Source organism: Paramisgurnus dabryanus, chromosome 19, assembly GCF_030506205.2.
Source record: "Paramisgurnus dabryanus chromosome 19, PD_genome_1.1, whole genome shotgun sequence".
NCBI lineage: Eukaryota > Metazoa > Chordata > Actinopteri > Cypriniformes > Cobitidae > Paramisgurnus > Paramisgurnus dabryanus.
The window spans coordinates 4,093,905-4,109,160 of record NC_133355.1 but is presented as its reverse complement, the minus strand read 5'-3'; the positions used below and the strand labels follow the sequence as shown (position 1 = coordinate 4,109,160).

Genomic DNA, 15,256 nt, shown 5'->3' with positions numbered 1-15,256 from the left:
CACATAAATGAATTAATCTACATATGGAGCCCTTGTAGCAATATGAGTGCAGTCAATTGCACCGATTACATTGGGGAAACCGGACATTGCTGCAAATTGCCTTTTAATATTGGCCTGTTCTCCGACAGTGTAAGGAATTATGGCAGTAGGGATGGCTGTAAAATCCCAGACCTATGACAAATGAATAGGAATGTCAAAATCAATAAGGTTTGCCTTACAAAAAGTACAGTTAGTTACTTGTCGCCCATTTACTGCTGGTATGTCCCGGTTGCAAAAAATCCTAAAACTGAAAGGACTTGGGTTGGTACGGGGATGGCGCGGTTCCGTCTTGTTGGCCTTTAATTGATTTATTACTAGTAAAAATACACATTAAAGATGTGTAATTGCAGAGCTCTGTAATTCAATTGTTACTAAAAATTCAATTGTAGAGCTCTTTAATTTCATTCTTATTAGTAAAAATATAATTACGACGAGTAATGCGCTGGCTACATTAAAAGATAATTTGGCTTCCCATATCGTGTGTAAACCAACACCCCCACAGGCGCAAGAGGAATGAAGACCAAGTCCATAGGCAACAAAAACAAAAGTCAATTTCAAATCGTTCAACCGTTACTCTGAAGAGGGTTTTAGTCTCCATTTCTCTCAATATTGAGTAAAAGCTCAGTATTCAAGTAACTTATTCCTCAAATTTCTCTGGAATCCCTCATCTACATCTGCTCTCTTTCTGTCGCACGTGCAGACTACCCGACTCTCACGTGTGTGAGAGGAACCCGGAAGCAAGCGATGCGCCAAACAGAATTCAGACACATCATTGGTCGAACGCAACTCTCTTCTCATTAGCTGATTCATTGACCATTAAATAACTATATTTAGGGCTTCAGTATGAAAAAGAATTATAATTTAATAACTTTTGTAACTGGAGTTACAAAAGTCTGAAAAAACCAAGACACTTCCTAGAGAACTATCATGTACCTCCAACATGACCACACAGATCTGTTGGACACACGTCTGGAGTCACAGCGATATTAACGGCTCTCTCTGTAGAGTTGGGCTGCATATCCATGTCCACCTTTATGTGAGCCCAGATGACAACACACAGACAGAAGAGCATAATGAAACTTGAACTTTCACTTCTAACATGAAGTGTTGAGGCTAAGATTATATCCACGCTTACCTTCATGATCTCTTTCATCTTACAACCGCCCTTGCCAATAATGAAGCCACACTGGGTGGATGGCACGATAATGACCGGGGGCGTCCCTTTTGCCGCACTTGATTCCATGACCCTGTGGATGGTATTGGACGAAAAATGGCATTAAATGACTTGATCGGTACTTGCTAAATTTGCAGATCTCATAAACCGATCTTTCTGTTTACTTTTGTCATCATTGGGATCCTGAATGCTGCTACAATTGGAGACAATATTTTACGTAGTGCGAGCATTTTTTCAACCCGTTGCTCATGTGCGACATGCAGATTTGGATTTCTCTCTCTGCCTTTACAGAGATGCGTGTCTATTTTCTATGAGGACGCGCTACGGTCAACAACGCAATGCGTTTAATGAATGTGACTGTAACGGTATCTTCTCAATCTGATCAATAATTATTGCCACAGCTTCAAAGACCGAGTCGTTTCGACCACTAATCACGATGCGCTCCGGGCAGCCTAAAGAAATACTAATAAGAGCACCGCTCTGCAAAGACAATGAAATCACAGATAAACAGTTTTACACAGACCAAGAGTTTCAATCACTGAAAAGCAAAAAGGATTGATGGGGGATCTCACCTCCTTACGGAGCTTCTGCATGGTTTCACCATTCTGCAAGATAGAAGTGCATTAAAATAAGCTGGACACATGAACTCATCACTTACACAACACTGCTGAATGCTTCATTCTGATTGGCTGAGAGACATTCTGCAAGTGGAGGAGATTGATTTTATAATTGTGCAATTTTATACACATAAAGTCATTAAATAGTGAGGCTGACACTGCAAAACATTAAAACTCAATGCTACGAGTGAGCGAGCTGCCTGTTATATTCAAACCCACCTTCCCAATGATGCAGCCCACTTATTTTCCATGCACGAGCAATTTAATAGTAATTGTGAGTCCTTCCATGTTCTCATGCAGTATCTAACATACAAACACTTGAAACACACAGAATTACTGACATTTATTTTTTGCATTGGCATTTATTACCAAAATTACAAATCTGCTTTACAAGACCCTGGTATTCACCAGCTTTGTTACAGACACACACCACATCTCATATTTAAATGGAAAAATAAGCTATTGACCGTTCACAAGTTTAACACTGTAAAGTCTCATCGTGTAATGCAAGGGTTTAAAGGGGACATTCCATGAAAATCAGACTTTTTCCTTTTTTATAAGTGCTATAATCGGGTCCCCAGTGCATTTACCAACCCAGAAAACAAGAAAAATAGCAACCCTGTAACTTTGTTTTGGTAAGGCTCTCTCTGCAAGCATGTGAATAAATAGGTCATGCAATTTCGCTCCCCGCATGACGTAGCTAAGGGATCTTATTATAAAGATACCGCCCCTTCAACTGCGCTATCCAACCATGAAGCGAGTGCGAGAGACGGAGAGAAAGAATGACTGACAGCACGACGCGTTTGTATTCCCTCAAACACAAACAGGAGCCTACAATCTTATAACTTTTAATCTTGTAACAGGAAGCCAGTTTAAGGACCCGATTACATATAGAATAGATTTTAAAGTATTGTTACTCGTTTATAAATCACTTCATGGCTTAGGACCCAAATACATGACATATATGCTAACTGAATATAAACCTAAAACATTACTCAGATCATTAGGATCAGGTCAGTAAGAAATACCAAGGGTTAACTCAAAACAAGGTGCGTCTGCATTTAAGATAAGAAAAGATAAGATAAGGGTTAGGGGGTTATCTAGATTAAAAACGCATCTGTTTAACTCTGCATTTACTGAATGAGCACTGTGCTGCTTCACACTGACTGCACTTTTAACTCAAGTCACTTTTACTTCTGTTTTATTCTTTTTAAAATTTTAAACTGTTTTTATTAAAACGACTTTTTTTCTCTTTAATTGTTATTCTAAATTCTCATGTATCTTTGTTTTTATTGTGATTTTATTGTGTATCTATTATTTTTACATTTTCTGTTTTTCCTTTTCATATATTGTTTTCTCATTTCTATGTAAAGCACTTTGAATGACCTCTGTGTATGAAATGTGCTATACAAATAAACTTGCCTTGCCTAACTAGTAGTTTTAATAATCTTTCTAAAGATTGAATTAACGTTCTAAAGAATAAATGTTATCTTAGTGCAAGAGAGAGAGCGAGTGAGCGAACCAACGAGAGAGCGAGCAACGCAACGGTTCACTTTCATCAAGTATATTGTTTAATATGTTTCTCTGAGGTTTATATGAATTTATATGAGGATTAATGTACTGCACGAGACAGAGTGAGTGAACAACGCGTATTCACTATCATACACAATAAGCATAAATCTAAATGTGTTGTTTAATGTTTCTCTCAAGTTTCAAATGAATACGAGGAGTTACAAGATAGATAGAGAGTGAGAGACTGACAGAAACGCGAATGTGTTCAATCACAATAAACTTAAACATGTCATTTGATCTGTTTCTCTAAAGTTTAAGCATTAAACGTATTGTTTTATTACATATCATTCAAATGTGCTTGTGTGGTTTGGTTAGAAAGTAAACTTCTGAGTGTTTGTGGTAACATGCTGAAAATCATTGTGCCGGTTTAAAACACTGGCAGGACGATGAGACCTAAAAGTCTTTATTTTTATTCCACAATGTTCCCCATCTGCTGATAAACATGTATTTAGTATGCATAAAACAGATGATTGACTTTTTAAACTTGTTCAAATATATAATGCTTAACATCGCTCACTAACTTCTTTCGTGAGAAAATCTCCCTGATAGAGACAGAGCGCAGCGCGTCATAACCTGAAAACCACGCCCACCGGGGGGGAAGCAATCCAACCGTCTCCATTGACTTTGTATTGCGAGAAGCCGCCTCCTTGTCATTTCTGGCTTATAACAAAAAACTGAATAATGACTAAAAGCTGCTGTGTGACAATATCTACAGCTAACAAGCCAAAGAACCCAGAAATAAGTTTTTATAAGCTGTCGAGCCGTAAAACCCCATTCTTTAAAGAGAATAAAGTGGATCGCTGACTACGTTTCCTCCTACTGGATGCAGTTTTACTAATAGTAGTACTATGAAAAGTTGCCTGTATCCATTTCTGTGTCTTTAAACGCTCGTTTTTTAAAGTCGACAGCTTATAAAAACGTATTTGTTTTTTTTTGGCTTGTTAGCTGTACACCTTGTCAAACACCAGCTTTTAGCTATTATTCTGTTTTTAAGTTTAATCTGTAAATACGTTTTTATAAGCTGTCGACCTCAAAAAAACGAGCGTTTAAAGACACAAAAATGGATACAGGCAACTTTTCATAGTACTTCTATTAGCAGAACTGCGTCCAGTAGGTGGAAACGTAGTCGGCGATCCACTTTATTCTCCTTAAAGACTGGGTTTTACAGCTCTACAGCTTATAAAAACGTATTTCTGGGTTCTTTGGCTTGTTAGCTGTACATATGGTCACACAGCAGCTCTTAGGCATTATTCAGTTTTTGTTATAAGCCAGAAATGACAAGGAGGCGGCTTCTCGCAATACAAAGTCAATGGAGACGGTTGGATTGCTTTCCCCCCGGTGGGCTTGGTTTTCAAATTTGCATAACTGCGCTCTGTCTCTATGCTCTGTCATGTCTACAGCGCGAGCGCTTGAGACTCCGCCCACCTGAGCAGCTCGTTTGGATTTAAAGGGATACACACAAAAACGGTGCATTTTTGCTCAGCCCCATAAAGTGCCTATTTTAACATGCCACAATAAATTACCTATAGGGTATTTTGATCTAAAACTTCACATATGTACTCTGGGGACATCAAAGATTTATTTAATATCTTAAAAACATCTGGAATGTCCCCTTTAAACAAGCTGGTTACCCATAGAAGTCAGCGGGTCACTGAACGAAATATTCAGATAATTCAGCACTTATACATATGAAATTAATCCACATCAATCATTTGTATAGTTTTAAATCCGCAGGTAAGGCAGTGGTGAATGAAGTCGTAACTTGTTATTTTTGGACCAAGATGTATTTTCTATGTTTCAACATGTTCTAACTGACCCACTGATGTCACATGGACTACTTTAATGATGTTTTCATGACCTTTTTGGACATGGACAGTAAACTGTACATACATTTTCAATGGAGGGTCAGAAAGCTCTTGGACTAAATCTAAAACATCTTAAACTGTGTTTACGAAGATGAACGGAGGTCATGAACGACATGAGGGCGAGTCATTAAAGGGACACTTCATCCATTTGCATTAAGCTTTGTATACCTAGAACCCCAGGCATGTTTTTGAATGGTCGTGCATCATTTCCTCAGTTTCTGCTGAGACAGGAGAAATACAGATTTCAGTGTTGCACCTCCTTCTTTCAGTGCCAATGCACACCCCTAGAGAGTAGGCCTGCACGATTAATCGTTTTTAAACCGAAATCGCGATTTGATTGGATGTGATTTTTGCATCGCAAGAGCTGCGGTTATTTCGATTCAGAACTATCAAATATGACAATCATCTAGTACGCAGTAGTGCGGTGTTCAAAATATCTATACGACGATACATCGTCATAGACGCCTGACGATGCGCGCATCGATACAGCACCTTCCGTATCGATTCGGATGTACTTTTGAAAGTAACGTGACGAATTGCTGTTGATCCGTGATCCATATGGAAAGGACGCATGTGTCCCGCGGAGTATGTAGAGTTAAAGGTGGCGGGGTATGCTTTCACTTTGCGTGTCTGTCTCGCTGGCGCACGTGTCTGCATAGTGAGCCGCGTACGCGCGCTCTCTCGCTCTCGCGCGCATTAAAGTCAATGAGTTCAGTATGAAAGCGCAGATATCTTAGCCTATACTACTGCAAAGGGCTTTATTAGCCATGCTCTTATAAAACAGTACTAACGCATTTGAGAAGAAACACGACAAAGACTTGCATGTGAAAAGTGTATGTCTAGAGAAGAGATACAGGGCTACTTCAAACTATAACTGTCACATTAACAATCTGATTTCTATTAAATAGTATTAAGTCTGACTGCATGTTTATAGATATATTCATAGATGTAGAATAATGAGAGACAAGAGTAAGGCACTTTATAAATATGCTTTTAAAAAAACATAAGTTAAGTACTAACTCTGGGATTTTAAATATTTCTAATAGCTAATAAATGAATGGCAAAAACACAACTGTTACAACACTGCTTATTCAATCTACAATAAACAAATAATAAAAATAATAATAATAATAATAATAATAATAATAATAATAGTTACTAAATTCTGAACAAAAATGTAATTCAAAATAGTATTGTATCGTGATTCGCATCGTATCGGGACCCTTGTATCGGGATACGTATCGTATCTGGGAATTGTTGGGGATACACAGCCCTAGTACGCAGTTTTTGACAGTTCGCTTCATGCGCATTGTACGTTTGATGCAGTTTAAACCAATAGAGGGCATTAACACTGAGGTGCTGACTGAACGTCAAATAACGCTATTTGGAAAACATGAGCACGAGCAGCAGTTCAACTCCCCAACAAAGTGTACGGCCATATGATTTCTGCGATGCGGAAAACACGGACGGAATCACGAAATCCAAGCATATAAATGGAATTAACTGCACAGCGCGGAATGTCATTAAAACACAGCAGACGAAAGAGGTACAGTATACTTGCATGCGCACATCCGCACCGGCACCGCTTTAAAAGTATATTTGCAGGCAGGAGGGTTCATGAAGCGCGCACACAGCGAGTAGTCAGCACACGCGTGATCACTAAACTAAGTTTCTTTGTCTAAGTGAACATAAGCAGCTGGATGTTTATCAGTATATTAAAGCAGTCTTGTGTCTTAAAGTGACAGACAGTAACCTGGTGCTTTCTGTGTCAGAAATGTTCATTACACACCAGAAATTTAAATCACTCCTTACTCTTAACTGAACAAACTTCTGCAGCTCCACATTTAAAATCGTACAGTGAGGAATGTGCAGTGTTTTATTTGTATTTTTGCTAATGTTAAATCATAGATTCTAATAACTAACATAAATGTATATATTACAGATGCCTGAAAAGTAAAAGAAGATGAGTATAGTCTTATGATTAAAAGAAAAAACTAAACATTTGCTTGTCAGAAGCATTGTTGTAGTGACAGTCAAAATACATTGGCCTATAGCCCTATATGTTATTTTAAATAAAACTAATTAAATTGTTAAATTGTATTCTTTTAATGTTCTTTGATTAAAAAAAGTGTGTCTGCAGAAGAGCAAAGTCCATCAGACACCTTGGTACAATGTTTAAGAGGTTTTAAATAAACAGTAGAACAGCATCTTTCTTTGGTGCTGTTAAAACCACCACAACAAACCTGGATTTAGCTCGTTTATTATATACTAATAAATCAATTCAATTCAATTTTATTTATAAAGCACTTTTCACAAGTGTTAATTGTTGCAAAGCAGCTTTACATGAGAAGATGTAGAGGAGAACACAGAAAATCAATAGATAATATAAGCAGTAAAATAGCGGCTAAGGTTAAACCGTACAAGTGAGCACATTAATAATGTAGCTTATACAGTAAAGTGCTAAGTTAAGCCAAAGTTGGCTGACTCTCCCTGGGACGAAAAAAACCTCTAGGAAAAAAACCAAAATCACACTTTAAACCGCGAATCGCAATTTGGATCAGAAGAATCATAATTCAAATTTTTTCTCCAAATCGTGCAGCCCTAAAAATGTTATAGCCAGATATGATGACTCTACTCCAACACGCCTCAAGACAGATGAGTGATCTATTCATCAAGCCAACACGCAAACTGGCGCATATGAAACTGAAAGTAAGTCATAGAAAGTGCCGTGACAGATCGCAGTTGATCCGTGATCGGTACGTATCATGACCCACAGTTCGGCTCGCATGCGATTCGCGGATTAATACGCAAACTTAAATAGGGAAAGTTGATCTTTTGCACGCATTTCAAAAGAGTTTCATAAACAATATAACTGAAAAAGGGGCTACAGTGAGCAGCTTTCTGTACACACAGACATGCATTCTGCTGAATATGTCCAGTCAAGCTTCAGTCAAACATGACGTGATCAACCCTATATGCCCTTCAAAGATCAGAACTCCTAATGTGTAAACTATAGACCCTTTTACAGCCCACGTCACTGTGACGTCACCGCTCTAGCTGGAGGCAAAAAATAAGTAGGAACTCATAGCCGGCGCGCTAAAAGTTTGAGTTTTTGACTTTAAAATGTCATCTCGTTGTGTTTTTGGCTGCCAGATTAGAAGGAACAGCACTTTTGGTTCAAAAATAAAGTTTTACCGGATCCCGGCAGACATTTCTTCACAGATATCAAGAAGACAATTGTGGTTGAATGCAATACGGCGCACAGACTAGACGGAGACGATCATAAATAATACTCGTGTTTGCAGTGCACACTTCATATCAGGTAAAATAATCTATGCATATGTACTGTTGTGTTGGTTTTATCTAGTACAAATCAGCAAGTTTCTGTTTTATTGGTGAAAAGTCGCCAACCGCGCTATTGTTTAGCTTAAATGTTAAACAAACATACAGCGATAGATGTGTATGCCATCGTTTGAATAGTCTCTTAAAATAATCCACATTGCTAATCATAGTAAGCCCAGTGATAAGTTACATAAGACAGTAAGCCTAGACAAAATTACCCAAATCCACCTGAAAGTAATTCATATGTTGTCTATGAAATATCTAAAACCTGGTTAAAATCGCAAGAGTTAATTTACAAAAATACCTGTCACGGTCCCGCAGAATCAGTGACTGTACATATTCGGACAGATCCGAAACTAATTCTGCATCCATGTTTAATAAATCCCTCCTAAAACATGCTCGTTTAAGCTTGTCAACATAGCCTCTGCGGCTCTTTCTGCCTCCAGCTAAGCCCCGCCCACACAAATACGTCACAATGTTTACCAACTGTAAAAGGGTCTATAGCGAGAGTTGCGCTACTGTGTCTCATACTGTAGTCGATTAAGATACATTTGGCGAATAGAGCACTGAAAAACAACATGAAGTTGATTGTTTTTCCTACAATCGAGCAGCCCTAATGCAAACAGGGAATGTGAAAAAATTTTACCTCAATAAGGTCATTCCTATTGTATTCGTGTACATTTTAATCATTAACGGCACACTCTTTTTATGACTAGAATAACAGTAAAGGGTAAAAAAGTAATTGCCAAAACTTAAAACAGAATTTGGGAAAAAATCAAAACAGATTTTATAGAGCTCTACTTATTTTTAATCAGAAATTTGATTGTTTGTGTAGGGCTATGTACTCTTTTATTGTTCATGGACAACACATATACCTTCTCGATTAAATCTTTGAAAGGTACAATAAAAGGTATGAAAACAATTTAAACCACTAAAATTTCACAAAAATAAGATGATATTTTGAAACATTTCGTACAGCTTTAAAAACATTAACTAAACATTAGGTTGTTTCAACCCAACCAAAAAGTTATTTCTACCTAACAGATGGGATAAAAAAAAAAATCAACCCAAAGAGTTAAAAACCCAGAATTGGGTTGGTCCATACGTAACCCATTAATCTTAACCCAACGTTTTTTAGTGAGTCATCGCTTACCTATAACCCATTTTTGTACAATATATTTCATAGAATAACAACCTGAAAAACTGTAAAAAGAATATGCAGAGTTTAACATTAGCCTCTTTCACACAGTAATTCTGTTTAATTACCATGAATTTACCAGAATGAATTTACCAGCAAATACAAAAATGTGCTGTTAACACATGCAGTGACGTTCCGTCTTTTTACCAGTAAGACATCATTCACACATCAGTATCAAAATACTGGTAAACTCGGAGAGAAAGCAGAAGTTACCTGTGGCGCACGGCCGGCGAGCTCCGTGTCGTATTTGTGAACAATGGCGGGTTATGACTTAATATCCACGGTAAGCATTTTGTTGTTTTCACATCTGTGGCAAACGGTCGCAAAGTTGCTCATGACCAAACAAATTGCGTGAGGCGGCGTCAACCTGCGTTTGCACATTAGGCTTCACAGATGGTGTGCTAAGGACGTCGGCAATATGGCAAATAGACGGTAAGCCTTTTTAAACAACTTTGGTGAAGAAATGTCGATGTTAACTTCAGTTGTGCTCGACTTTTAAGCAGCATGTGTGTGGAAACGTCCATAAACAGTTCGGGGGTAACGCGTCACCTGTATAAAAAAACTCTTATTGGCCCTATCTGTCAGCGCGGTCTGACATCGTCCATTCTAAATGCCGGTAATCCTATATTTTTCATTCACACACAGCGCTTACCGGTAAATTACTGGTAATCTTACAACCTGTCTGATAAATTGGGAGCACCGATTTACCGGAAAGGTTCTGTTAACACATGACATGTTAACTGCAATTTACCAGTAAATTACCAGTAAAGACTGTATGTGTGAAAGGGACTATTGTCTAAAGAAATAGGAAGGTTTTGCACAACTCACCAGAAACATTGTTTTCCGTGGATAGAAACGCACTTCTCCAAACGCAACTTGTTGAAACGTTGAATAATTTATTGTTACTACAGAACACATGCACAGGCATATTGCATCATAGGTAGGGAGAGAGCTCGGACAGACTCGCACCAGAACGGGTATGTGTGGTTATGCTAACCTTTTGTTAAGTCACTCATGATGCACTCGATCAGCCGCCTTCTGTCAGTAACATCCGTGACTGTTGACATTTACGCGAAAAAGAAACTACATGGAGGACCGCAGAGTTCAAATACTTTGTTATAATGAGTAATAAATAAAATAAAAAAATGAGTAAACTACTGCCCCGCCCCCCGATATCGTGTATAGCCGATCTCACAGGCTGACGATAGGACGATCTGAAAATAGGGCATATCGCCCAACACTAGGAGGCAACGAACGCTGTTGAGGCGCTGCAGATAGAAACACTGCACTTGCTGGTGGCAAGCTTCTCATTTCTCCGATGAGTCAGCGACAACCAGAAGTGAACTTCACCTAGTCATATTACACAGAAATCTTGTCAAAGAACAGAAAAAATAACGTTATTAACCGGTTACCATTATCTTCAATAAACATTTCTGTTCCGGAACATATTTTTTGAAAGTTTCTGGTTTTGTTTCGGTTCCTTGCAAAACATCAAACGTTTCTGTTTTTCGTTTTTGTTCCGTGAACCGGTTCAAAGCTCGATTGGCAAAGGCGGATTATCGCCAGTGGGGCTGGAGTGTTTATTATTCAAGCTCTCAGGGGAAGAATGTACGGGTGTAAGGCGTTTAGAAAAATATGTCCACAAGTTTACAACAAATGCTAAAACACCTGTTGGAAAGAATCTTTTGCAGTGATTTTTGTGTGAACATATCAGTGAACAGCCCTGACCGCTCGGTGAGTTTCACGTCTTTGTAAACGAAAGTTTAATGCATTTTAGGAAGGATTGTTCCAGTGCACCTATACACCCATTAAGAGGTGTGAGATGATACAAGAAACACCCCAAAATTTTCGGGACAGCATCATATGTCCAAATTTCAGTCAAAACCGTTCTATTTCATCATAAACAATCTGAAAACAGGGCTTTAAGTGTAAAATATCGAACTTGTCCTTTAATAAAATGCCTCTTTTTCACATTTGCCTTTTAATTTTAATATTGTCAGTCTTACCTCGAGATTGTATTGAAAATGAAATGTCAAATCATCAATTGCATTTTATTTTTCAATTTGGCATGAATGATGCTTCATCACACTGAAAATAAAAATGAAATAATTTATATTAGCATTTAATTTTCAAATTAAAAAAAGCCAAAAATACCTTTCAGAGGGTACTACTTGCAGGCAGCCAACTTTTTAAGCATTTACAAATACGCACATATTTCAAGACCAAAGGGCTATTCCTAAAACAAGATTACGAAATAAGCCAGGCTTATTTTGTGAAGTCAGACTTAGTCAGTCGATTTGGTTTCATTAAACAAACTTGAAAATGTTGGAACTCAGGAACTATGGCAACGTATACTTAGAAACTAGCCTGGTCCACGGCAGGCTAACTGCCAGGCTAAGCCTCAGATTTTGGTTAACTAGACTTTTACTAACACTGAACTGTAAATGCCATGATATTACAGCTGACTCTCTGACATCAGTGTAAAAATAAACTTATATACTAAATTTAACATAATTTGTTACAATAATAATTAATACAATATAGACAGTGTTTAATTATATGGTATGTGATAAGCCTCTGAAATGTTTAGACCAATGAATTACACACATTATTATGAATTAGTTTTCGTACATTGCATTTTATTTTCTCCTTTACGTGAAGCACTTTGGCTAGCCTTAGGGCTATTGGAAAGGTGCTATATAAATAAACTGACCTTGATCTATGATAAAACAAATTACAATCTTAAAAACCCCTTTTTAAATGTGCCCCACATTCAAAAAAACAACTGTTAAATTTAAAGTTTTTTTTAATCATTCCTCAGCTAAATATGTATCATATAAGTTACATAGTATATTTTAAACATATACAGGGCCGTACTGGCTTGTTTTTAATTTATAATGTATACATGGTATTATAATAGCTTACAGGTTGTCTTTTTAAAATTTGTGTTATATTAGAACAGTATATAAAGAATAAAAGAAATTCGAAGCAAAATGGAAGAAAACTATGAGACGGGTATTGAACTCGGGTGGCTGAATGCGCTGTTGAGTTATTTGAAAGCAAAACTGACTACTATGCTATCATTTCCGACGAGGTCCCAACAGTTTCATATTTGATCGTAAATCGTAGATTTGAATTTAACTGCTGCATGAAAGCATTTAATCCATTTAAAATGACTTTCCGGCCTTTTATATGGTTTTGTTTATTGCAGCAGTAGTACTATCACTTTTAGTCAGTAGTACGTTTTTCATACATTATCACAAATCACCGCTCTCTCTTGAATTTTGATCGTTTTAATCCACGCTCGACCTCAGGCACGTGCAGAGGGGGGGGCGGCGGGTGCCCAAGCACCTGCCCCTTTACCCCTGAATGACCAAAGTGCCCTTTTTGTCAAGGCATTTTTTTTTAAATTAAATGCCCTTTTGTGAAGGCCTGCCCAATCTAACTATTAGTAAAATTAATAAAAATAATTTAGCCGTAGATAAAATTAGTCACATGATGACGTATTGACCTTTCATTGGACAATCTCTTTAGGGACGATCACTAGTTCACAGCGCTAGCGGCGCGCCCACACATGCACGACACGGTGCGCAGAACAGGGAGGATCCCCCTCCAGCCGGCATTGAACCTAAGCGGTATGCTTAATGTTAACCTTACTTATTATTATTATTTTACAAGAACGACGTGAGGAGAGCATGCACAGCTTTTGTTTATTGCTGTCTATGTGTATTAACATCTCTAGAACGTTAGATGCAAACACAGGGCTCTCAAGTCTCATGCATTCGGCGTGAGACACACGCATTTCAGCCAGTTCTCACGCTGAAAATAAAACATTCTTCCCATATAAAAACAATGAATGAGACAAAGGCAGGGTCGTTCTCTCAACTTCACGCAGCAATGCAAGAACCGAAACGCACATGACATCAAAGTACCGCGAGAAATATTCGGGAAATCATACGGAGGATTTGATTTCAAAACGCTCTCGCGCTGTTCTAATGTCATCCACCTGTCACGCGGAGTTTGTTGGAAAAGCAAGATCCGATAAATACGGTAAAAAACACTCAATTTTTGTATCACATTGAATTTACAATTCCTGGACTCGCCTTTGATAATAGACAATGTGAGCTGATGTTGGGTAATATAGCCATACTTGTGCTAAATTATTAACTCATTCAAAACCTCTCCAGCTTTGCAACCAGTTAGTTTACCTGAAAATAAAGAAAGTACTAGAGGCTTCATGAAATGAATGAAAGGAAAGATGAATGTCATTATTTTATTTCCCTGTCATCAAGGCATCAAAGTGTGCAAAAACACAACACAAACACGATTCAAAAGCTAAAATATGTAGGCTACTCTCTTTGTATACAAATTTCGAACAGGATTAGAATAGAATTATATTTTAAATATGACAACAAAAACACAAGCCTGTAAACGTAATAATATATTAACTGCATATACTGTTGACACACACAAACACAAAATGTAATGCACTGTAAGTCGTTTTGGATAAAAGCTGCTGCTAAATGCATAAATATATAGATATAAAACTCTGTATATATAGATTTTTCTGTCTCACTCTATTTGCAAGGAAAACAAACAAAAACATTAGACTTAAAATCGTCTTTCTATTCTGTATTACTTTATTATTTGTTTCAGTTGTGTGCTTGCGTGTCAGCGAGCAAAGTGCCCTTTTTATTCTTTGAGCACCTGCCCCTCCAATGGTCTCTGCACGGCCCTGCTCGACCTCTAGGGCTGCTCAAGAATAGCGTGCACGCGATATTATCTTGACTTCTTGAGCCTCGTTCAAATTAATAGGACTGCGTAAACATCAAATAACCGCTTAACGCGCGTTTACTAGGTTTTTTTTTGCCAAATTTAACCGACACGTTTACATAATAAATGTTTAACGAGTCTGAAATTTCATCTGAGATGAGACGGGGGCGATTAGAGCTCGTGAAAGCGCTCAAATCTTACCTGATGCGTGCTCCGAGAAGGGCTGGAGATTCGCGAGGACGTTTATACAGGTCGTACTTATAGCAAAACGATCGGTTCCGCGCATGTGCGAAATGACGTCACTTCCTGTCATCGCCGATATATATATATATATATATATATATATATATATATATATATATATATATATATATATATTTATATATATATATATATATATATATATGTATATGTATATGTATTTGTATATGTATATATTTATATATGTATATATTTATCATTTTATATATATATAAAAGCAACATAACTCAGTTTGATGATTTTTTTCCTTAAATGACACTTCAATAAAAGTGGACATGGATAGGATAATGAATGGACATAAGGCCACCGAAAGCTTTTAAAGGTATTGACCCCATTGGGCTGATCAATGATCCAGCTTTGGACATACAGTAGTGACAGTGTTTCTTTAAATATGGTATAATAATAACAGAAGCTA

At 37.5% G+C, this 15,256-nt stretch overlaps 1 protein-coding gene across 7 annotated transcripts in view; it reads right to left on the bottom strand.

Moving 5' to 3' along the window:
- Positions 1-14,898, bottom strand: part of LOC135757447 (poly(rC)-binding protein 2-like) — a 26,224-nt gene extending 11,326 nt beyond the window's left edge. For 4 of the 7 annotated variants that reach the window (XM_065271978.2, XM_065271982.2, XM_073812703.1 and 1 more), the window contains exons 1-4: positions 14,782-14,898; positions 1,786-1,818; positions 1,175-1,286; positions 973-1,069 (exon numbers count right to left, since the gene is read on the bottom strand). In XM_065271978.2, coding sequence (XP_065128050.1) covers positions 973-1,069; positions 1,175-1,286; positions 1,786-1,817 — 241 coding nt within the window. In that variant the 5' untranslated portion in view covers position 1,818; positions 14,782-14,898. Of the gene's footprint in view, positions 172-972; positions 1,070-1,174; positions 1,287-1,785; positions 1,819-11,813; positions 11,896-14,781 lie in introns of those variants that run through there. The other 3 variants (XM_065271979.1, XM_073812704.1, XM_073812705.1) reach the window with 3 other exon arrangements.
- Positions 14,899-15,256: the final 358 nt, after the last annotated feature.